Source organism: Blennius ocellaris (genome assembly GCF_963422515.1).
Source record: "Blennius ocellaris genome assembly, chromosome: 13".
NCBI lineage: Eukaryota > Metazoa > Chordata > Actinopteri > Blenniiformes > Blenniidae > Blennius > Blennius ocellaris.
The window spans coordinates 9,395,044-9,421,288 of record NC_137662.1 but is presented as its reverse complement, the minus strand read 5'-3'; the positions used below and the strand labels follow the sequence as shown (position 1 = coordinate 9,421,288).

At 40.6% G+C, this 26,245-nt stretch overlaps 1 protein-coding gene across 1 annotated transcript in view; it reads left to right on the top strand.

Annotated features, from left to right (window-relative positions):
* Positions 1-26,245, top strand: part of cdh23 (cadherin-related 23) — a gene marked incomplete at its 5' end in the record, with an annotated part of 177,234 nt that overhangs the window by 73,194 nt on the left and 77,795 nt on the right. The window contains 4 exons of the mRNA XM_080507244.1: positions 2,271-2,349; positions 18,109-18,221; positions 20,067-20,255; positions 25,415-25,564. Coding sequence (XP_080363370.1) covers positions 2,271-2,349; positions 18,109-18,221; positions 20,067-20,255; positions 25,415-25,564 — 531 coding nt within the window. The remainder of the gene's footprint in view (positions 1-2,270; positions 2,350-18,108; positions 18,222-20,066; positions 20,256-25,414; positions 25,565-26,245) is intronic.

Below are 26,245 nucleotides of genomic sequence, written 5' to 3'. Positions count from 1 at the left end.
CAAATCAATGAGGAGCAGTAGCAAAAAAGGGGAATGGGTTTGGGGGGAGAGGGGGGGGTGTAATGTCCTGTATAGGCAGGAATGAAAAGATGAAGAGGGAGAGAGGATAGCTGTGGGGGAATGTCTGTGTGTGGATGTGCGTTGGCGTGTGTCTGTGTGTGTACGCAGGAGGGGAGGGATTGTATGTGTGACGGTTGATTGAACATATTCCACTAGTGTGGACAGCTTGAGAATATTGCTCATGTTACTTCAGCATCACTTCTCTTCACTCACTTTCCCTGTCCCTTATTTCTTTCCTAGTCAGTCCTTCCATCTTTCGCGCACGCACGTGTGTGTGTGTGTGTGTTTGTGTGTGTGTTTGTGTGTGTGTGTGTGTGTGTGAGAGAGAGTGTTTCCCCTCTCAACTTGTGAATGGTGTGAATCAGTCTCTCTAAAAGGCTTGTAATTGATTCTGCTGTAATTGGTCAATGACAGGAGATGCTTTGGCAGAAATGGAGCATAAACACGTCTTAGACACAATTTACAGGATCAATGGGAGGCAGCCCGCTCAAGTGTGAGTGAAGGGAGGAGGGGAGGAGGGGGCAACGAAGAGAACTGGAAAGTAGGGAGGGTCTTACAGTCTCTCGCTGCAGCGCAGGGGTTTTTAAGCATCACACTACCGTGTCTGATTGAGGCACGAAGGCTGAGAAAGCTCAGCGGATCAAAGACTTTCAAATAGCTTTCTCTCTTTCTTTATCTCCCACCCAACTGTCACACTTTGGTTTTGTCAAATAGCAGGCTCACTGGTGCAGCTGGATAAGTTTGAGACAATGAAAGGTGAAGTAATCTCAAATTAAATGCTCATAACACACAAAAGAAAAAATGGTTTGTCTGCCGTAATGTTTCTGACTCCTTGTTGCTTTTAACTTTTCATGTATTGATGTCTAGTGGAGAGTGACAGAAGTATCAGAAAGACTGATACATCTACTAGGAATGTCCTTGTGTGAGAAGATTTCATTTGTAATCTTACAATTGATAATATAACAATCTGCTAATTGTTTTTTGCTTTAGTGCTAAAGTTTTAGATTTGTATGACTGACTATCTCAAACTTTTCACACGACAAAATGTAAAGCATAACTGGCTTAATGAACTATTTGCCTTTTTTGCTACCTGGCAATTAACAGTGATAGCTCCCATGCTTTCGTTTTTTATTTTGTCTTTCCAAGGTCGCCTATCATAGCATAAAACAATAATCCATAGGTGTAAGAGCACCTTTTTATCTTTACATTAATAGTTTAATCCTTAAGCTTAAAATAACCAAACAAATGTGCTTAAAACATTATGATATTTATGTAACCATATAAATCATAATAATTATTATTTAAAATCAATCAAATCAATTCTGTCCTTTCCGTTTTTGGAATTTTCTAAAATAATTTATGAATTAACACAAATCTCACAATAGTGTGCATTCATGTATTCAAATACAAAAAAATGGGATCATGAATGTTCAAAAGATAAATACTAAAGATAAGCTTTTACTGCATCAGGCATTATAGAAAAAGAAAAAAAAGCAGCAACAACATGTTTTACTCTGTAAATATCTCAATATTAAACATTTTTAAGAGAAATGATATTTTTAATGCACTTTGCCATAGTAACAGTTTTTAACCTTATCAATTTTAATCTTATCAATTCTGTTTATTACTTTATTTTGCTTTGATTCTATGTTCCATCTTACAGCGAATGCACAGAGTGAGGTATACACACACCTGTGAACATGTTCGGAGTTATCAAGTAACCTGATACAGGAGGAAATCAAAGTGGCAGTTAAAAAGCCATGGACACATGGGGGGGAAAAAATGCAAACTCCACACATAAGGCCTCTGAGCTCGGAATCAAATGTAATCCATGTTCATAGCATCACACCTTCCACAATGACTGATGTTCAGACATGTGCAGGTGGAAATGCTTCTCACTATTCATCTGCATGCTTTTGATTTAGGTTTGCTTTTCTGGATAATTTCCAACCTTTTATTGTCTTACTCTTAGCTTTCATTTTAAATGATCCGGAACACAATTTTATTGTTCTTTTAATGTTTTCCTTAAATGTTTTTCTATTTTTTTTTTTTGTAAACACCTTGAATTCATATAATATGAAATTTTCCTAACCTTCTTGTTTTGTATAATAATTTGCAGCCTGTCTCAAGTTTCTGTGCACATCCACTAAAAGTGTGATTATTAAACTGACATGCAGCTTCATGTTTTGTGTGCCTGTGCGTTTCTGCAGGGAAACGAAGTGCGGAAGATAACAGCCATTGACCAGGATCTCGGCCGACCAAGAGGGATCGGCTACACCATAATCGCAGGTCTGAGTCGCATAATCAATCTGACATCCACGGCACAGAGGGGGGGAATCGATCACCTCTTATCATAATTCTGCAGCAATAATAGACAAAGTCTCATCAAGCACAACAGTCAATACCGGCAGTGAGCAGCATCACAGAATAGGCTCAGGCTGAGAGCAGTTATTAATCACTGTTTCGGTGCAGTTGTGCAGAAGTCAGCCTTCGTTTAGCAGTATCTCTCTCATGTTGGCTCCTGCCATCAAAACAGGATTATGATTTGTCAGAGTGACAAATTTGACCTTCGGCAGAGGAGAGTAATCTCACAATTTTCTCTATTTGCGTACTTGTGTGGTTTTTATGGGGGGTTTTTTTTGTCACATCAAATGAACTCTTGGTGGGATATTTGTTGTGATCAAATGTCGGAGCAAATGACCCCCCTGACCTTTCTCCTGAAGATGCATAACTTGTGTGAGTGTTACTGTAACTGAGAGTTTCACTTGGGAGAACGAGAGAGGCAGTTACAGTTTGCATGGTACTGATAAGGCTGTAGCAGTGATCCTGCTTTAATACTTCTGAACTCAGTTCTCTTACCCTTGCCAAGGATATGATGTGTATGCCTGCCAGTTACTTCGTCTGTCTGTCTGTCTGTCTGCCAGAACGATATCTCCCAAACTCATGAGCACACTTGTTTGAAATTTGGTGGACAGATTGACCTTGAGGCAGGGAGCTTTGAGTTCATATTTTGATGTTGCTCCACATCTAATGTTTCCTCTCTAGGTCATTTGTTATTAATCCCTATCTACAAATGATGACAAGTAATTACATGAATGTACAGACATGTTTCCAAATCATTTGATAAGTTGGCGGAATGAAGAACTCAATTTGTCACAAACTTTTAATGGCAGAATTTATGTTTTCGGGGATTAAAATTCTGGATTCGAAAAGTAGCAAGTGATTATGACCGTATTGGTTTTGTCTGTTTATCTGTCTGTGCTGCAGAAACTGTAAAATTTGCTAATAGTTTTAATATGTCAGTGACAGTAAACTTTGCTGTTACCAAGTAACCGTGCTTCTTGAACATCCCAGATGGTCGCAGTGAATAAAGTAACTTGTGAAATAGTTTACAGCAAGACAATTCCATCCAAATGTGTCAAAGGATCCTTGTTTGGGATTGTAAAAACAGGAATTGGCCAAAGTGTTGTAGTCAAATATACATAAGACAAGATTTATGCTTTACTCGTGTTATTGGTGCCAGAAGTTGCAGCGGTAGCTACAGATGGTGATTAAATACCGGTTCTTATTGATTGATGTTCTTAAAACTACCTGGAGATCACTGCAGAGGCAGGTGTATCTGGTAATCCACAGTTCTCTATTACTATTTTTATATATTCAATTAAATTAGCTTCTCTGCTTTTTGTTCTTTAGAGCAGCTTGCTTCTGCATTGTGCAGCTCAGACCATCGTACTTTGCTCCAGGATGGAATGTGTTGATGGCGAAAGGTGGATGTGACTCAGTTGGAGTTAAGAGACTAAACCCTGAACCATGAGACTGAGGCTGAGTGTCTTGTGCGAATGTATTTGACAGCATAAAGTGATTTGAGACCTGCTGTTGCTGGGAGGAATGCAGAACATAAGTGAAATCCATTTACTGTTTTACGATTTCAGTTAAGGATTCAATGGTTAGTCAGAGTCCTCGACATTATTCAAGCAAATGTTCTAAAACATTTACATTATATCTCAAAGGTACTCCCTGAGTCTGTTTCCATAAAGCATTTAAATGTTCAAATCACCAGTTTAGAAATATTTGGTCAGTCTCTTCATTTAGTAATTTGTAGTTTTTGAGTCTTATTGTGGTTTGCAGACTATGTTTGTCATGTGTCTGTTGAAGCTTATTAGTACGAAGTCATCTTTGCTTTTCTTATTTTCTATGTTTAAGTTCTGTAAAATTCAGCATCCTTGATGATGTTAACTTGACTATTGAAATGAGGACTGGTTGTTTACCTAAGGTTCTGACTCGATTAGAGTTTAGATGAGAAATTAGGTTGTTTGTGTGCATTAAACTTGTTGTTTACTTCTTAACCAGTAAGAGTCAGATGCAACAGGTTTGTAGCTTGTTCATCTTCATAAACTGAATTAATAATTCCACACGCCGCAGTCATGCGACATTAATATCCTTCCAGCTGGTTTATATTAATCGTAATCACCAGGTCAATTCTGAAGGACAAACAATCCTTGAAAGATCGTTTGGGAGTCAAACATTGATCTGTGGGGTGAAAATGAACACCCATTGGGAGGATTACAGCCGGCTGTGGACTGTATCCTTTAAACTCTGTTCGCCCCCTCTCGGGCCCAAAACAGCCGGGATGGAAGGACATCGGTGCCTCCAGTATTGCCAGCTGGCTGATAAGGGCTGGCACTGCGTGATAAGCCTGGTGCACCATGGGAATTTTGGGTGATGAAGATATTCATTGTTCTGCCATCTGCTGAGTCACTGCGCGACCTCACGACCAAACAGGAAATTTGACCCCGCTTGTGTGTGACTGCAGGCATGTGTGCACTCATGTATTATTTGTGAATGCGTGTGCTGTAATCCATGTGTGCACTCAGGACAGAGCCCGCCGCCCAGCCTGCTCCTTCACTGAGCTCACCATAAAACCCTTTGCTCCCATTCAGTGCACACACCTACTCAGTCTTACTTACCGTCGGCTGCCACATGTTGTATTGTTGTGTGTGTTGTGTTTGCTGCAAAGTTGAAGGGCTGAGTTAAGCTCTAGAGGAGAAGAGCATTAAAAAGACATTAATTAGGTGGTGCGATGTATTCCCAGTCATTGCAAAATCAAGAGTTATAGCACCGCACTAAGCCCTTATGGAGATGGAGTCTGTAGGCTTGATAAAATCATTATAAGTTTGATAGATAATGAAAGTTGAAGGGTGATGCAGTGCCAGGAGATAAAGGTGGGAGGGTAAGGTTGTCAGACGATGCATTTTGTACGCATCTGTGCATTTCTGCGTGTGCTTGTACATGCATATTTCTGCATATGTCTCTGTCTATCCAGGCTCATGCTGCAGTGAGATTAGTGTGAGGGCGTGCTTGTTTGCAGACTTAAGTGTGACTCTGTGTGACGCCTCTCTTGCCTTCACGCTCCCCGAGTGTCCTCAGAGAGTGCGGTGCGCTCCTGTGGGACTCGTCTCATTAGTTCGGTAATTAAGATAAACGAGGTTTTAATTGCAGCTGTGATTCACGCTAATGATGGTGGGACTCGGGATGAGGATTTCCTCTCTCCTCCTCCAATCAGAGAGAGGATCTGGGATTTGATGTGTATGAAAGATAGAAGTATAGCAATATTCTGACTCCAGTTTTGCAGTTGTTATTGTACATTGTGATGGAGAGGATTCACAGGGGGCGAGGGATGGGTCTTGGTGCTAAATCTCTGATCTGCAGGGAATGATTTATCCCATTTTTGGACCTTTGACCCAGTGCTCTCATTAAATATCAAACATCATCTCAAACTACAGAACTAGCTATTGGATTTAATGTGAATATGCTCTCAGACCTGAAATGTTCCGACAGTAAAACAAAAGAAGAAATTCTTCCTAATCTGCAGTGATAATGGAAATAAAGATTTTATTACATGCCCATAATGGCTGTTGCACCAAACAAATATAAACACATATATTTATATTAGCTCCTGACAGACCTTTATTGTTAAGAAGAACTTGTATTCTTGCCTTTTTCCCACTAAAATGAGGCTGTAGTACAATCTTTGCATTGAGGGGATCTTTATTACAGTGCTCATTGCTTATCAGTGTAGATGCTGCTGGAATTCCCCAGAATTAAGAAAATACTCCTATTTATTTGTCTACATTTCCAACAACACATTGGCACAAGGTATAAACATCCATCAAAGAGTAAAAAAACAGCTAAACAAAGGCAAGACTGACCATTTGATATATCTGCCAAGCTATTTCCACAAACAAGATGAAACATTTAATCGACCATTAATCATGTTCAACAGTTTCTGATACCTGTCAGGAATGCCGGCCTGAAATTAAATCATGGGGTTGAGATATTTTTGTAAATAGTTTGATTTTCTACGGGATTTTATTTGGGAAAGTTGTGCAGAGTGACTGACAAACTCCCTAATGATGAGTTAAATGTAACGAGCATGCCCGAGCAGTCATTATCGCCACCCAACTCTGCCACTAATATTCAGCCGAACATCTGACATGTAATAAAAATACGATGCAGCCGTTCTCATGTGAAACTCTGAAACTGAAAGGGACACCGCATTTTCTCTAATCAAAATCAGATGTTCTCATTGTCATTTACACTCTGAGTCAGTCTAATTTAGCCACGAGCATGTTGTATCAGGTTTTTGTTGTTGTTGTTGTTTTGTTTTTTCCCCTGCAGTTGCTCTTAATGTTTATAAAAGCCCTATTTAAAAAAAATATATAATTTATATTTGTTCTTGGCTCATACTGATTAGAGCACATATGGGGATGAAGGGAGAGAAGAATTCAGCAGGTGATGTGGTATCTTTTCTGAGCTGCAACCATGTGTTGTGGGAATCAAGTGACTGCCTGTCGTGTTTTAGTGGCTGCTACAACTCCAGTTACAGTCAAGACTATTAAATGACCTTCACGGGTGACAGTTCCACTCTTAAACCAGCACGGGACGTGAGTGCCTTGTGTATGACAGCATGAAATAAAATGAAGCCATAGTTTGCACTGAAGAATTTGATGAACAAAGTCAACACTTTGCAGGTGTACAGCAGCAACAGGAAGGACCTGCACTTGGTGTTGAGGGGAGCACAGAATATCATAAGCAGACTACCTACCTCATCCCAAAAGACATGTTCAATGATCAACTGCTTAAGTAGCTGTATCTTAAATGACTCCACCCATCCTGGACAATCTATGTTGCCCTTTGGATAAATTCCTGCACAAAACACCAAGTCGCCAGTTTACCCCCATCTCAGGTTACTAGATTTTTCTGAAGCCAAGATGTAAAAATAATTTCTATTCTATCCTCTTCTATCCTGCTTGACACATCAAGTGAGATGGGCAATAAATCAACATGTTTTACAAAAGATGAAAACTAAAGAGGGTTTGTGTTTTGTTTTGTTTTTGTTTTGAGGGTTTTTGTTTTTTGGGGGTTTTTTTTTTTAAACAAACCATGCCATCGAAGAGCTTTTGCAAAAAGCTTTTATTCATATCCTCAGAGTGTTACACCAGAGCTTTTGGCCGTCAGCTCCACCAATAAAGAGTCCTAAAACGTCAGCCATTATCCACTCAAACTGGCTCCCCGACGACGACCCAGGCACGAGCGCAGACAGGACTGGACAGTCTCACTGACACCAACGACCTGGGGGACCGACACTCCAAAGCCCAGACAGACTCACTCTGGCACGACGTCCACACGCAACAAGCTCATGTGTGGATTTCTGCACCCGTATAGACATGGATGGACCATCTCCTCAAACACAAATACACACAAATGAGGACAGCAAAAAAGAAAAAAAAAAGAGAGATTACAGCAGAGTTAAGAAATATGAAATCACTTAAACTACGCCTTTCCGAAAAGAATACTCTGTTTTATATTACAGAACATAAGAAGCCAACAAGTCTTGTCCAAGATTATTGCCGTCCTTTGAGAGTTAAGCTTGAGTAAAGTTTGTGTCGCCTTTCCACTGTGCTGTAATGATAGTGTAAGAATAAGCAGAATAAAAGTCAGCCTAGCGTTTCTCAAAATGAAAGGACATCCCCCAAGCCTTTCATATCAGCCTCTTGTTTATCTGTGTGCTGGGTTCTATCTCTTTTGTCACACGCAAGCACAACTAATCCTATCCTAAGCTCCTTCCATCTCTACCCTTTTCTTTCCTTTTAGACGATTCTTCCCTCCTTATTGCACCGACTCCGTTTTGGGAAAACCGCAGCAGCAACAGCAGCAGAAGAGAGTTGATTTAATTTGCAGCAACTCAAGCAGTATAATTGTCTAAGCTGATACAAGATGATAACTTCATTTTACATTATTTTGAAGTTTGTCAAAAGCTGCAGAGAGAGACCACATATTGCACACGTACAGACACACAGTGTAGCCACAGGCATCATCTGGGTGTCACAGGCATGAGGGAATGAGGCAGACATCACTATTCAGTGCAGTGGGTCACGGGGGAGGTGGCGCCGTCCACTTGCCTCCCCCCAGCAAGCAGGCCATACAGGTATGGGCATGCCATTTTCCGCCTGGACAGACTGATAAGTAGTAAAGGCGATTATTTCGTCTGCCTTTCCACATGTACCTTTATCCTTCAGAACTGCTACACGCTGATGCTCCGATTCCATGCCACTACTGCCTTACTCATATCAGCAGGCATGCTGTAATATGGACAAGCCTAATACCTGTTATTCTATTGGGAGCTCTTATTGTCAGTGCAGTGTGGCTGGGATTTCTCCAGGTTTTCAATTAGACGCTCCGAGGCTCTCCGCAGCTCACTGCCATGTAATCTCTGAGAGGAGGCTGATAGTCTGCAGGGCGCTGATCGCAACACAATCCAAAGTGTAGTAGTGTCTGCTGGAGTCTGACAATCGAAGTCCAATCTTAAGTCTCAAGTCGAGCCCTCACGTTGTTATGATATCAGTTTCATTCAGTTGTATTCAAATGTTGTGTCGAGGTTTATTCATTCAGTTCAATTAAGAATATCCTGGTATCGTGTTTATGTTCACTCAGACTTTCCATATTAGGTGTTACATTTTATATTCTGAAATTACATAAAAAGAAATACTGGTTTCACAAAGAGTATGTCAGGAAATAACAGTAAACCCCTTTTTTGTTCTTGAGATCATGTTATGGCTTTTATCCCCTTAAAAAACAAAACACTTATGTTTCTAACATTACTTTTGTTACAAATATTCAACCTATTTTGGAGGTGCTGCCGCATCTCTGTTATTTGCATTTATCCATGGGATAAAGGGGATACTGTTTGCTTGTAAAACAACTGACTGTACTTTGAACAAGTGCTTTTCCAGATGTCAAACCCAATTTACTCTTCTGCTGTTTTCCAACCAGCTGTTGTTTTCTACTGAGTATGCAAGAACAGATTCTGTATTGTCTAGCAAGCTGCAATATATCATTGCGGCCAGTGAGTATACATATCAGATTGGACAGTCAGTCAGTCACCATCAGTAATACTCTTATATATGCCCAGGAACATGATTCATATGCGCACGCAAAGAGATAAGACTCCATGGCCAGTTCGGCGCTGAGTTGGAAGGAGGACGTGGTATCTCAGGCTGTCAGACCAAAGCCAGGAGTCAATAGTTGGAAGTCTGATTATCTTTTATGAGGCCTGAAGATTGTGGATTGATACATGTGTCTGTGACCAGGATGAAAATGAGGTTTATTGTTAGGTTGGGTTTGTGGCGTCTGGGACCAAAGTCAACAGAGAAAGCACTTAGAAATCTGTAGAAGAGTTTGTTCTACGTAAAGCACGCAATAAAGCAGGATTTATGCCCTCTGTGTTACGCTTAACTGCCTGTTGGTCAAATCATATCAGTACCTCATTTTCCCCAACACGTGTCCAAATCCAGACGAAGCGTGAGGGTCAGTGTTGCCAATTGCCGCTAACTTCTGAAAATGACACTGCCACATACTTTACACCGTGATTCCAAAGTTTTATTGAGGTGAGAACGAAACATAAATCGGACTCGCTGATCTACCTTTTTTCTGTTGTGGTGACTAAACTATTCACTTTTGATCTGTATACTGCAAATCAACGCTATGAATGTGTCCCTTGAGAAATTGCCAGAAAAAACGTGGCCCATTGTTCACATTTCTTAACAATGTCAGAGGTTTTCTTCTCTTGTGTTTATATGAAGGTTTGCAATTGTTGGACCTATTACATGATGTTCATCTTCATCACATTTGTGATACATTCAGTTCCAATTTAAGTGTTTTAAAGTGCTCATAAATGTTAAATGCAGCAAATGATCCACAATTTAGTTTAAGAGGGATTGGCTCGAGCAAAGAGAACGAGAAAGGCCGGCTGGGATTAATACATGATTACACTAAGATGTAACTAGCCCTACCTGCAATTAAGCAATTGACTTTGAGCGAATTATGGGAAGAATGACATCTCGCTTATTATCCAAGATACATTTCTTCAAGTGGCATTTTTAAACCAGGACATGCAGTAAGATGGAAAAATGATGTACACTAGGTCAGTTTGAAGTCAATCAAATGAGTTTCCATGCCTATGTGAGAGAGCGCCGGCAGACTCAGTTTGTAAAAGTGTTAAATAGATGTTGATCACACTCTGGTGAACCATTTTTAATTGCCAAAGGAGAAATAAAACCCCGACCACCTTACACCCCACCTCTTGCTCTGCCTGGAGCAGAATAAGTAAAAGAGAAAAGAGTATGTTTGTAGACTGGACATATTGTTCCAGTTTACAGTGTTTTAAAATGGTACATTTTAGAATCCATGAAATTCTGAGCTGTGATAAGTAAATCGCGCTTTAGCCGTTTAGTTTTAGATCAGATTGTTGTGTTATTGCAATCTTGCTATTTTTTGAAAGCAAATGTAATTTTCTTCACGGTTAAGGGGAGGCTTTAAACAAACACGTTTCCTTTTAGGAGAGATGATTAACAGAAACTTGTTCTGATTCTGCCGGTAAGCGGCAACATCAGACAGTCTCCATGCATCTTGTGAACTTTTTAACGAGAGTGATCCGTGACCACCAAATGAAGCCGCTTTCGTCCACCATGCATTGTCAATATTTGTCCTTGAACCTTTTTTTTTTTTTTTTTCCTGGGAAAGAAAAAAAACTTTGATGAAACTAGTTCATTGTGTATTCATGAATTGCAGCTTGTCTGCCAATGGCAAGACACCCACAGGGCCATTATCACTCTGCATCACACACACACACTTATGCACTGGTAGCTGTCACACTCAGGGGTGTGTGTCAGTGCACAAATGAACACGTGCACGAGCGAGCGTGTCTAGGTGAGAAACCGTTCATTTAGAATTTTGAAGCAAGTGTATTGCGAAGACAATAACTAAAACCTCATCATTAATATGATTTGCCTGTAGGCGTAATCCTTAAAAGTGACACTAATTTGTGTACATTTAGCAAAGTACACAAAATCTTAGCCCCGAGACTCTGTGCACTGGCTGCATGCCACATCACATTACTAGAATGTTCCAGCGCCCCCATGGTGTTGTCACAAACTAGAGAAAACAGTTGTCACTGGCTTAGTCATGCCGATTACACTTGGAGAACTCCTGATTCGGCTGTCCTCAAAAGCTCATTGCTCGGAAGAAAGTCATTATCAACCACTTGTCACACGCCCGATTGAACTCATCAGATAAAATGCCTTATTTCTTCTGTCGTCTCGGGCAATCCCCTCATGATAACTACACATGCATGTTTTCCACTTTTGTGACCGAAAACACTCCCGTGTCTCTTCTCTTTATTTTTTTCTCGTCCCTGTCTTTGCGCTCACAGTTTGGCTCTTTGTTAGAGGCTGTGAGATTCTCAATAACGGAACCGTTTTCAGGGTATGAACCTTCACATCACACTTCATGACACAGGTCTGAATGAGTTTGACAATAGATGAGATGAAGTTGGAAATGCTTCAATTGAAACTGAAAAATGTGAATTATTTAGATTTCCTTTTATCCTGTAATTGCAGCCGCGGCTATTGTGGCTACTGTACACGTGTCAAATTTGCAGAATGGTAACGTTTGAGTTACTTTATGTGCACGCGCATGGCTGTGGACATTTTTAATAGGTATGTGTGTGTGCGTGAGCTGGGGTGCATTTGAGTGTGCACCACACTCGAGACGCAATTATGGCATGGTTTCTCATTTTCCAGTCCAGTACTGTTGGTAATGTGAGAACTTTGCTTATCCTCCAGAGTCTCACATCATAGAAAAAAAAAAAAGAGTGTGCCAGTGAGTTCCTCGTGTACTTTGACACACATACGCACACATGCATCTACTATTTGAATATACAAACACATTAACTCAAGCACGCCACACAGAAGTCGCGCCACTCAAAATGAATATGTGGATGCAAAGTGCACAGGTATTTGTGCGCCAACCAGTGTGCAGCAATTTTTTACCCCCCCGGAGAGCTAATCACAGTCTCCTGGCAGACGACTGGAGAACACTTTCTATCAGCAATTAGAATATGATTATGTTTTCTCTCTCAGTGGGACCTGTGAGTCACCTGTGTGTAATTCCAGTATGTCTCTGTGGTCGGGCTTGACATCGCCGAGCTGAGGCGGAGGGCCGCTCACCGGAAACCAAAGCAGCGAGGCGGGGCCTCTTTAGGTGGACGCGTATGGAGAGTAGAACCAACAATCTGCTGCTACAGGCAAACGCACATTGCGACAGGCCACTCATGTGTTTTCACTAGAATGTGTATATTTGTGTATGGGCACAGGACGGTCCGCGGCGGGGTGAGCGACCAGTCGTTCGGGTTTGGGGCGGCTGTTAGAGTAGATTGGCATTCAAGTCAGGTCACCGAAGCTGACAAGGCAATTTAAAGCCACGATGCCTACCCCGGGAGGATCCAAGTGTGTGATGTCCACCCTTCCCTCTCTCCTCGCCGCTCCACTGTCACCTCCACCGCATCTTGTCAACATCAACTTCTCACCCGCCCCTCCCATAATGCAGAAAGAAACGTTGCAGTGAACGTTGTGTCAGCGCATTTGCACTCGTGCATGACACAAAATGACAGACTCTCTCTCTCTCTCTCTCTCTCTCTCTCTCTCTCTCTCTCTCTCTCTCTCTCTCTCTCTCTCTTTCTCTCTCTCTTTCTTTCTCAAGTTCAGTCTCGTAACAACGATCTGATCCTCCTAATAAGCAACTTGGCTCCTGCACCAACTGTAGTATTATTACATTGATTACACCAGTTCATCTTTTTTTTTTCCAAGGACAGATTTAGTCTTATTGATCCTGTGTTTCATTGTCTTCCTCCTTCTGGGGAGAGTTCATTTTCAGTTTTCCTCACAGTTTTAGACTGCCTTGCGGAAAAAAAAAAATGAGAGCATCAGTCATTTTAGCAAATAGACAAAAATAACTTGTGGTTACAATCAAGTGTAGAATCGCTTTTAGTGGCCACAGAAGTTATGATTCATTATTGTCTTTCAGGCTTACAGGAGGCAGTAGTGTAACAGTATCGAGCTGCAAAATCAACAAAAAACATATCACAAACCAAAACCAAAGTTTTCCTTTAATTGCTTATTTGGCCACAATTGTGAAGGAACCACAACCTTAATGTTTATTTAGGCAGTCAGCAATGAATTGTACTTTGAATCTGGTGGTTGGCCTCTTCTTCTGTTTAAACATTCATTAACAAATCTTTAACAACAATAATACTGTCGATCAGTCATCCACTTTATTGGATGAGATTTGTGATTTCTTCTTTATTCCTTATAATTCATTCATTTCTGTACCACCTTTATCCAAACTGGGTTCCAATTCTTAAATATAATCTGTATAATTATCAGTGGTCTGAATATTGATATTGTGAACAAAATGTGAACAGTGAGGCACTTTTTGCTGTTTTTTGTCTACGATTAAGTACACTACATGAAATGGACATACAGTAACTGGCAGTCATTTTTTCCCCTCTACCTCCTTTTCACCACCTTCTGGCCTCAGTCCAGCTTAATTACCCGAGGACCCTGTTCTCTTTGCTGCCCTACCACCTCCTCTCCACGCCCCCTCTGTGCTCTTTGTTCTCCGGCCTTCCTCCTCTCTATCACAGGCTCAGTACGGAGCAATAATAGGGCAGCGAGTGGGGAGTAGGAAACACAGACATAGGTTAATCTGTTGACCCCTAGCAATTGTGCACTATAGACTTAAGGTCTGAACGTGTTTCTCTGGAGTCTAGACCTCTGCTATTACTATAAACTACCTGGAGAGCAGCTCTTAATCCCTCAAAGTGCAGCACAAGGCTCAATGTGTGATGAAAAAAAAATGCTTTTGAAAAGACACAATTTCAAAGAACACTAAACATATTTCAGATTATTTATTTATTTGTATTTATCTTTTGCTTTTGATGCTATCACTTATACTAAGTGACTTAGCTTACCATAAAGATGTTTGTCCACATAGGCAGTTATTATGCGGCAAAAAAACTTAGATTTAAGGAGTTTGTTTGGGTGACACTACTTACTTCATTAAATATCGTTGGCAGGAGGTGAACAAAGCCAAAATATTTAAGAGTAATGAGATGAAAGGATTCTCAAAGTGGAAAACTAACAACTCCTGTCTGCCTCCTTTGCTGCGCACAAGATACATTTTTAAAAATAGTATCAAATTATGTCACTTAGCCACATTTAAAGACAGGGTTGATTGCAATTATTCCTTAAATGAATTATTTAGTTGAGACAAAAAGGCCGATAAAGCGATGGATAGAAACAGAAACAATATGCTGGTATAAGGTTTTGAAATGGGAGACTTTTAATACTTGTGATAAATAACAGCGATTCTATATTGGATGAAATGTAGTGAGGTGCTTCACTGATTTGATGTACAATAAGTATAAAAGTGTCACTCTTTCTTCTCCTTTATAGAGTGATAAATGATAATCATCAAAAGACGTTTGATGGCTTCTAGTGGCTGATAAGTATTTCAAACATAAAAAGGTCTCCCATCATGGAGAGCTTTCTTAGTGAGCAACAGCATATGAAGAGATGAGAAACCAGCTACTATTAGCAGAAGTAATTGTCTCCCATATCCTGGTCTTTTTTTAAAGATATCTGCCAGAGAGCTGGGGTAATTTAAGTTTTCCCTATTATTTTTTAATAGAGATGAGTACAATGACTTCACATGCAGTCTGCCAGTTCTCAAAAATATAGTAAAACTATGAACCAGCCGTCAGAGTTTGCTAAAATATTAAAATGTTCTCAAATGTTCCCATGTCCTCAAAAGTGATCCAGTAACTCACAAATTGTATCCCCAACATTGAAGTTTGTCAAATGTTGACGCATCATAGCATCCGACTCATTGCAAAAATCAGCTCAAAAGTCACTTTCAGTGTGAAAATGCTGTAAAATCGGTGGGAAAAAATAGGACCACTGAGGATGAGCTTTAAATTTAATCTCATTCTCCTCAATTTATTTATTTTAAAAACAGCAATATGTTTAATCTTTGACTTCACTGGATAAGTGCATCGCTCTCCACATTTCGTTTAAATGTACATTCGGTATCAATGTCATTATTTTTACAAAGAGCAGTTCTACAGGGTAATGATTCTTATCATGTTAAATTACCTTTGATATAATTCATGATTTGTCATTGACCTGACCTGGGCCAGTCAGGGATAAAAGCAGGATGTGACCCCATGACCAGTACAATACACATAAATACATGGATATGAATGCTTTTCACTTACAATTTTTCTTCACGAGCCAGGTCTTCAATCTTATTCTAAAGTTGTTCAGGTGAACATATAGATCAGTCTTTGTATTCATCTGTCTTCTATAGCGCTTTATCCAACTCACAATGGGTGAAAGGCCTATTTAGAGTGTCGGTAAGGAAAACAGAAGCTTCCTTGTGAAGTTCCAGAAGGTTAATCAGGCTCCATAAATGGATGAGACAGATGGGCATGGGTGTGGAGATATGTGTGTTTTGTGATCACAAACTGTACCTGGCATAAAGTACAAGAATGCTTGTAAAGACACAAAAGGGACTCAGCAGCTTTGTGTTTCAGATACTAGAAAAAGGAGGAAATGCATTGCCAAGAGGAGTTGTTATTGTTGCCGAATCTCAGCTTGTAGTGTGGACTGCAACCTGTTTTAGTCATGAGATGAGCTTTTTTTTTATACTTTCTGGTTCAAAATGTATAAAAGCATGAGAAAATATTGTATTCATTGTACTTTATTTTGTACTGATTTTTTTGTTTTTTGTTTTCCCAGAGGTTATACTGTTTAACCTGCTTTATGTGGCAGCACAGAGGAGCTGTCGTGCTGCCAGCTATTGACAGAAGTCTGTATTGACCAAGTACAAGTGAATTATATCCAGGTCTACTTATTCAGTCCTCCACTCCCCGTTGTTTGTCATCAGCTGAACAGATTTCTCTCATGACATCCACATGTATGCCGCCTCTGCCTAAAGATTACGCAGGGACGCTTTCAAGTTTCACATAGCACACATGACATGTCCTGAGAATGAAAATAGCTCTTTTAGGGATTCTGAGTGAGAAATCAAAACATTTCAGGTTGAACAGAGAGAAGGAGGAAAGTGTCAAGCATTGCAGAATGGTAACAATGAAGAGGTGAGGGCCAAAAGGTGTGTTTTTGTTTCTTGTCTCCATCTGCTGGGTGTAATTAGCAGGCCACAGCCACAGGATGCTGGAGACAGTCAGAGGAGCATGTGAGTGAGTTGTTACAGAAGGAGACACAGAGAGAGAGACTGTAATTTGAAGAGGAAAAGAGGGAATAAGAGGAGGACTCAAGTTGGCCTCATTCTATTTTAACCTGTTTAATTGAAGTAAATGGAGAACACGGGGCGCACTTGAACTTGTTAATGAGAATAGTGCAGCGTTCATAATTTGAAATGCTCCTCTCTGGAGGAGTGCACAGACTATAACAAAGTTAATGCAATTCATCAAACCACTCAGAGTGATCCCGCTCAGAGGAAACGTGCAGTGCGGCTATATAGTGGTCAGCCAGCCTTGTGTGCAGTATATGGTTATAAATAAGGCATAAACTAAGAAACTGTAATCGAAAAGACACTATATGTATGTAATAGATATATTATTATTATAACTATATTATTATTTACTTGATTGTAATTTGGTTTGTTTTGATGTATTTGTTTTTGTTTTGTTTAGTTATTGTTTTGTGTGATTTCATTTGTTTTCTGCATGTCCAAAATAAACTTCTTCAATTCAATTCAAAATACTAGATACTACTAAAATCTCATGCTTCTAATATATTTACTATTTAACTTACTATTATGGTTAATAAAGTTCTGTATAATTAATTTGCCATTGCAATTTTTTATTACCCTTTTTTTGGTTTTTAAATTTTACATGCCTCCCTTGAAATCGTGTTGGGTTTTTTTAATCCCTTCGTTCATATGGGAAAATGTGTTGTGTCATTGTTTTTTTTTTAAATCTCTGAAAAGTGTGAACCCGTAATGTGTATCATACTGGTGATATGCTTCAATTCAACATGTGTCTCGTGCTACTTGAAGAAAGCTAATAATTATAGATGACCAGAAACACATTTCTCACGTTTTCCACAGCATACTAATAATTAAGAAATCTAATGGTTGCTTTTAAGTCACGGGATTTTGCCTTCGTCTTATCAGAAATATAGACTTGTCATCACATGAATCAACAGCTGAAGTGAAAAAGTGAAGAGAAGATGGGAACTGATGAAGAAGCAGAAACTGTGGGCAGAGGGCAGACAGTGACAGAAACAAAGGTATGCCGGGAAGCATCTTGTGGTCAGGTTGGAGGTGGTCGGTCAGCCCAAGGCAGGTATAGAGATAAAAGACAGCAGAGCAAAAGCTGAATCCATATTGCATGAAATGGAGACAGGCACATAGCTCATGCACCACCTTCCAAAGGCTCCTCGCTACATCCCGGGAGTTATGTTGAATTATCCACAACGCCAGTTTCATTTGTCCCTCTGACTTTATTTTCTCTCACTTTTCCATCTATCCATCCACCCCCCCCCCTCTCTCTCTGTGTCTGTGTCTCTCTCTCTCTGTCTCTCTCTCTCTGTCTCTCTCTCTCTCTCGCTCCATCTCTCCATCTAGGAAACACCAACAGTGTTTTTGCCCTGGACTACATCAGTGGGTCTCTGACAGTGAATGGCCAGCTGGACAGAGAAAACCCGCTCTACTCAGCAGGATTCACGCTCACTGTCAAGGTGGGATGCTGAACGGGGGGCTGGGGTGGGTGGAGGGGCTGAGGAAGCTGTTGCAACCATGAGAAGAGATTGAAAGTCTGTTTCGTTGGTGGTTAATATGAGAGCTTTGGTATGATCATACATGAAATCAATGCTAATTCTGGCTTTAATACAGCCTTGGATGATTTGCCAACTGCACAACGTGATGCTTCTGAATTAGACAGGATCACAAGGTCAATGTGCTATTTAACACTGTCTAAAAACAAGAAACATCACTGTCATGTGTTTTCATTTGTAAATAAAAGTGGGTCCTGTGGATTTGTGAAGCTATTAGATTTTGAGATTCAGCGACAGCGTGCCTGTCTGAGGCTTATGTTCAGTGAACAGGCAGCAGTCATGAGGACAGGGGAAACGGAGGAGAACCAGATAAAGAAGGAGGATTTAAACTCCTCCTTGATGGCGAAACCGCCTTTTGTTCCATTTTTTTTTCCTTCCTTTTGTTTGAAGTGGGTGCAAACTCTGAATCCCTCTGTCCCTCCACTGAGCCACAAGTCTATCTCTCTTAGCTTTTTAGCATGTCAGTATTGCTCTCTCACCCCAGCACGTCTTTACCTGCTGTATTCCCACAATGTCCACTCTTTTTTTTTTTTTTTACTTTATTTTATTTTCTCTCCTCCAGTATTGTAGACCAAGTGATTCCCACAGGGTGAGAGGCTGCATGAAATGGATTGTGACATGTGACTGAAAATGGAAGGATTTGAGAACAAAGATTCTTTCTTCCTTCAATACTTTCTGGATTTTGCAAGCTTACCATGTCAAATCATTTGCTCCTTAAGTGTTTAAAAAAAAGCCATCTGAAGACACCTAATGTGCCGATTAGCACCTATGTTTTCACGTTTGTCGCTGCTGGGTTTATGTAGAAACCAGTGAGATACAACCAGCTCAAAGGTTTATTACAAAAAAAAGTAACCCCACTAATGGATGCCAACCTCAGACTTTCTTTTTAATTGAAATCAATAATTACAAAGAAAAAAGTAGAATGAGCGAAACTGCTGGGCGAAAAAAAAAAAGTCACCCAAAAAAAATGTATTTATAAGATATGGATTTTTTTTTTCTCCTCTAAATTTTCTCCCCTTCTGTCTGCTTCTGCTTTCTTAGCTTGTGCTGCTATTGATTGTGGTGTGCCATAGTAATACAACTAATTTCTCAACTTCAGGCAGCTTAGATAGGGCTGGGCGTGTGGAGGTGGAGGTCAAATGATTCAGGAGCATATGGATGGGGGAGGCTAAACTACCTTGATTACCGAGAGAGCAGCATGTTGTTCCTGCCTCTTCTCCTATTGCTTGTGACACCTGAGTCTTTCTCTGAGATTTTTATTTTTTTTATTTTTTTCATTTTAGGGGTCTCACATCTTCAATACTAAGGCAGCCAGAAACAAGTGTGTAATTGTGTCTTCTCAATGGGACTCTTTTCTCCTAAATCTCATTGTGTGCCCACGTGTATGTGTGGACGTACATGTGCTGGCCCTCTCTTGGCCTCACTTAGAGCCTATTTCTATGATTGCTTTTGGGCCATCTGTCCACCTTTTGATCCAATAAATGAACAGCTGTAAATACCTGGCGAGATTGCATGGTGACCGCCTCCATCCAGAATGACATTTTCAGTCCAATCAAATGCATCTCGTCTCTCTCTCTCTCTCTCTCTCTCTCTCTCTCTCTCTCTCTCTCTCTCTCTCTCTCTCTCTCTCTCTCTCTCTCTCTCTCTCTCTCTCTCTCTCTCTCTCTCTCTCTCTCTCTCTCTCTCTCTCTCTCTCTCTCTCTCTCTCTCTCTCTGCTATTGCTGCTTCCTGTTGCTTCTTCCTACAAGGCAACGGAGTTGAAAGAAGATCGCAGTCCATCAAACGCAACAGTGATGACTACCTTCACTATCCTGTTAATTGACAAGAATGACAACGCCCCAAAGTTCAACAGTTCTGAGTATCGGGTCCGAATCACCGAACTAGCCCAGGTGGGCTTCGCCCTTCCGCTCTTCATCCAGGCCGAAGACAAGGATGAGGTGGGTGGTCCTCATCTCGATGGCTGGTACCGTCACACAATCTTCAACATTAGGCTGACACTGCTCAGGTCAGCATTGAATAAATTACAGCTCACGCATACTGCATTTATTGTGGTGCTGTCAACATCAGCCTGCTAATGCAGAATTTTACTATGTTGTCTGTGCAACTAATTGCTGTGCTTTTACCAGTCCCTAAGAGATGGGGTGGTAGTTCCCAGCTGTGTTCCGTACCACACAAGAAAAACACACTTAGATTGAAAATGATCAGTGTCAAAACATTAGGCTACAAATTCTCATTTTTAGTCAGGTCTGTTCATCATGTTCAGCTATTCAAATAAGTATTGCCTGCAGCAGAACATAATGACTGTCACTAAGGTCTGCACTTCAGCCTGGACTGTGAACTGCTGTTTTTTCTCTGCCTCCACACAGTGAAGTATCCTCTCCATAGGAAACCAAACAATATCAATGTGATTGTTCGCTCATTATACCCATCGGCTATTTGACATGGTCAACCACAGCTGTCAGTTTATAGATTATTAATAAAAACAAATTAAATAGTGAGAAGGAGAAGAAGAAGAAGAACGCAATCAATTGCATGCAGGAGAACAATTCTTCATAGGACAGTATGCAAAATGTTGACTTTTCACTGACTGCTGTACATGTGCATTGTGTTCAGTCTCTGAGCTTTCAGACTGCTAGTCCAGATTTGAGCCAGTAGGTAAACCTGCTTATCACATACACAACGCCATTGTGAAGAGCTTCAGCCGCTGTTAAATCTCCTCAAGCTGCATCTTCAAGTGACTCAATACACCCCCTCATGTTGCAGACTTGAATTGCAGCACTAAATACACCGGCAGAATGTTTAGTGAAGGATGACTTATTGACTTTCCTTGACATTATTGTTGGTTTGGGTATTTTAGTTTATTCATCTAATTATTTAATGTTTTTTGTATACCTTAAATTAGGCTTTACATAATGTATTTTTACAACCTCATTGAGCAATAAAACCAATTAAAATATTGGGGTATTCATGGCCTAATAGACACTCTTAGAATTTGATTGGATTACATTTTTAACACAGCTGCATATTTTTGCTGCGTACTGTATTTTTTTCTTCTTGTACTCATGAATGAATGAAGTGTATTATAAGTTCAGCCTGTGTGCAGTTGGACTGTCAGCATCGTTGTACACAAGCCTCTTTTAGTGTGTCCGTCACTTCCCATTTGCTGTATCCATCAGCCAACTGTGTTGACACAGTCACACACCCAGACACCAAAACATACACAGAACTCAACTATTTTATGCTTGTGCTGCCTCACTCACTCTTTCTCTGCACATCTCTCACATGTGCACATGCTCACTCACACCGGCGCATTGGACTCGACTACAATTTAATTTGCTCTGGAAGAGATGGGATAGAGCATCAAATTATACATAACGAGGAAAATCAATCACCTGGGGTGCAGATAAGCCGAAAGCTAGTCAACTCTGATTGATTCAGGCACGGCAGCCGCCAGGGTGGAATTTGACAGATAACTGCAAGTCAAGTGGATAGAGAAAAAAAGGTGGAGAGTAAAGAGAGACAGAGGAGAGGGGGCAACTCTACAAAAATGATTGAACAGAAAGTAGCCAGCAATGGAGCAAAACTCCAAGTCTGAATAATTGGTGGAGCAGGAAGAAAGAGTCTGGAGAGCGATAGCAGGAATATTTAGCAGCTGGTCTGTTTATCCATTCACGGGGTGATGTGTTTGGCTGCTGTCTGCGTCGTGGCGGCAAGCAAAGGAGGCAGAGCTGCGATCCCGGTGCTGGAACGCAGGTGGGATGACGACCCATACACCTGGCAGGTGATAAGAGGTCTCCCTGTAGGTCAGCGCCCAAGAGTTTACCACTGCCAGTAACAGCTCTCACTATGGGGACAGCACCCCTCCACTCGATATAGCTGGAGTGAGTTTATTGGCTGCAAATGGGCAATTCTGAGATGGTTTTAATTTACCAAAATCACCATGGATGTTGCACTTGAAAGCACTTACCACAGCACCAGTGCATTAACGGCCCCGGCTCAATGTTTATTCATCATTTGATAACAAACTGCATCGTAAGAAAACAAGAATATCACACATGAAAATAGAAAGGATTAAATGTGCTTTTTGAGTTTGGGCCAGTTGGAGGTCAGCTCTCCCTCTTCACAGAGTTTCCGGGGTCAGGGCTTGTCTATGTGGGGCTTGTGTGTCCTCCTTGTAGGTGGGTGACTTTTCCCGAAATACTCTTGCTATATCCCACAAAAGATGTCAGGTTGATTGAAGACTGTAAATTCTTATGCGTTTGCCCTGTGGTTGACTGGCGTCCTACTGTATTCGCTGCCTTTCATAGTTATCTGGGATCAGCTCTCGCTCCTCTAATTTGGATAAAGCAAGTAAAGCAGTCAGATACATTTTTTTAAGTCATGCGTTTCAGATCTGGAAACATACCTGCACTCCACCTATCTTGCAGGGTATCACTGCTCCCTTAGTTCCACATCCAACCGTTCCAAGACGTAAAATATTTTTTTTGTCTGGCAGTTTTTTTTTATTTTTTTTTATTTCTGTTTTTATCTCCGAAAACCTGCATGTCATTGCTGATACACACACACTCATTCACACTCCACTACACTTGTGCTGTAATCTCACGTCTTCCGTGTGTGGAGGATTATAGGCAGACGTTTCATTTCTTAGACTATGACACAAGTGGTAGTTACCTCTCTCTGTCTGCCACCGCCTTCATATCCTCTTCTGCTCCGCGAGCATCTTTAAAACTTTTGCTCCTGGAACTTGTCACTAAACTTTGTGGCAGTTGTGTCTGACAGGATGCTTTTATTGGGGGCTTCTAAAGGCAGAGGCAAATGGACGGGCAATTACGTTTATGGGCAGTTTGAGGTGACATGCCTGCATATTGGATGGTCTTTTAAATAGGAGTCATCAGCCACAATGGTTCTCCCAGAGATGAAAACAAAAACAAGGGGGTTATTTGAACTGGCAGCGTAATGCCAATCGACCATCCCACCCGTCTTCCTCTGTCTGCCACAGCAGCTATGTGATTGGCCGCTCTCCAGCTTTATATATAAAGACAGGGGGATTCTGTGTTCAAGTGTTTTTTTTTGTTTTTTTTTGTTGTGGAAGAAAGCCACAGGTATTTCTGAGCTATGATGTCATTTTGACCCTGAGAGTGGTTTCTATTTATCCATGATGCCGTGACGTTTGAGGATTTATCTGAGATTGAGAGACGTAAGACAAACATGATCTGTGGTCCTTTTAAAGGTTTTTCAGACCTTCCTCGTTTGTATGTGTGTGTGTGTGTGTGTGTGTGTGTGTGTGTGTGTGTGTGTGTGTGTGTGTGTGTGTGTGTGTGTGTGTGTGTGTGTGTGTGTGTGTGTGTGTGTGTGTGTGTGTGTGTGTGTGTGTGTGTGTGTGTGTGTGTGTGTGTGTGTGTGTGTGTGTGTGATCAGTTATACTGTGGGGGGAAACTAGCTACCTTATTACTGGCACAGTCAATTTAGAAACAAAGCCATACTTTGACAGGGTAATTTACTGTATTTTGCACCAGGAGGCATCGTTTATAAAATAACATTATTACATTATATATATTTATATCGAAAATATACTTTTCTACAATTTCATTTTAGCTCTTAGAGAAACATCTTTGTATGTTATTATTCTAGATTTGTTGTTCAACCCATTACAAATTTGAACATCTCTGTATGTGGCCCCCAGATATAGACAGTTTATTTGTACTATGATGTGCAAATGAATGGATCACCGTTGGTCTCATCAAGCCCCTGTTCTCTCCAATAAAACACACAATTCGATGATTATAGTACATTGTTTAACTGTGCAAAATTATGTTCTCACTCTCTTTCAATGCATCAAACCCTGTGGGCTGTGGCTCAGGGTTTATCTGGCTAAGCTGGCGATGTAAAAAAAAAAAAAAGTGGGTTTATGCTTATATTTTGGTTTTTAGTATATTTTTTTGTGATCTGAGATTCTTCTGGGAGGCTGTTTATGTCATGTATTTTTTTCCACACACACATTTTCCTCTTTATTTCATTCAATGGGAAGTAATGACGAGGATACCCACATTTGTGTTCTTTTTCTTTACCCTCAAGATATATTGTGCCTCATTGGGAGTTCAAGGGAGGATGTCAAGAGAAATTTGAATTGATTTTCCAGTTGCAAATACTGATCAAGCCTCTTCAAAATGACTTGGTGTTACAAAACAACAAGAATGATCAATAATTCGTCCATCTCTCAATATTGCTTTATCCAGCTTAGGATCACAAGTCAGATCCCATTTCACTATGGGCAACGGCAGGGTATCCCTGTAGGGGTGGCTCATCAGTCCATCGCAGGGCAAACATTGAGATTCTCACACACTTACAGACACACATATGGAAAAATTAGGGCCTATACACAAGACAATGCTGTCTCATGTAACTGCATCACGTTTGGCTGATCATCCACATGATTTAGGAGCCCGAAAACATTCATTTTTTTTTTTTTTTTAATGTTCCACAGTGGCGAATTTTTAAAATGCTGCCTTGGAGGTGTGGATGAGCAAGACACACATTTGTGGAAAAAAATGATGTCATCGCCTCACTTCTTGACCCGATAACCCCACGACCCGAAATGCAAACTTCACACATAAAGACACCTAAACATGGACTTCACCTGCGTTGTTTTTTTTTCTAATAATAAAAAACAGACAAATGTTTGGTCATATCATAATTATGTTACTAATGAATAATGTTACTCAGAAAGTGGTACTCTTTAATGATGAATACTCTCTGTGACATAATCACTAAATGTTGCCAGACTGCAGTCCTGACATAGGGGCCTTACATTTAACCTCTTTATCAATTACTTCTTATGAAATTCAGTCCACCTATTCTAATGTCTACATTACAGTGATAACCGAGAATCTTAGTAATCTTTTTCCGGCTAAAAGAATGTTGAAAATGCTTCAACAAAAAAAGTGTTTGATTATGCAAGATGGTGTATTTGGTGTGATGTCAGCTGTACCAATACCTCTGTATTGTACCACGATTTTACCATCCACACAGATATCACTGCATCCATACCTGTATGTTCAAACCCCTTTTCTCCCCTCTCTGTTACGGTCTGTGGCAGGGGGTGAACAGCATGTTCCAGGTGTTTCTGACAGGGAACAACTCCGAGTACTTCACCATTTCGCCCACAGCGGTGCAAGGACGCGCCGACATCAGGATGAGGGTCGCCATGCCGCTTGATTATGAAAACATTCGCCGCTTCAGCTTCTCAGTGAGTTTTCCAACTTTTCTCTGCTACTTTCACTTTGTGAGAGAATAAACAGAGTGCTAAAGCAGTAGGAAAATATGTGGTTAGATACATGTGGTAAGTACACCCTGATCTCAGGAGTTTTTTGTTGTGTTTTGTTTTTCTCCACTTTTTCTGGGGTTTTTTTCAGAAGGAATTAGTTGTTGATGTTCACTCTCATCGCCTCTTTACAGCTACAGAGGCAATTTAAAGGGAGTAAAACTGTAAACAGCCTCCTTTAAGTCTTCTTCATATGTATTTATGATGTGTCCTACCTGTTGCTTTCAGTCATGTATCTATTCTACTTTGGCTGCTCCTGACTGGGTTGCCATTGCTTGCAATAATCAAACAAGTTTTAGCTCAGATACTCTCCTGTGGCAAAGCCTGAGCACTTTGGGTTGAGGGTCTTGCTCAGCAGTCCACTTTAGGCTATCGTCAAACCACCTAACTTCTGGTTAGAAGCTTGCTTCCCTGACATTCAGGCCCACTTCAAGTCACTAAAGTTAACTGTACAAAGCCCTAGATACCTGAAGCTTACTGCATTATTCTTTTAAATATTTCACGGATTATTTACTCTTCACAATAAAGTTTGATGCAGGCACACTTAGACACTAATTTCCACCAATTCAGCAGATGTTTACACTTTAGAATCTTTTATATCTATTC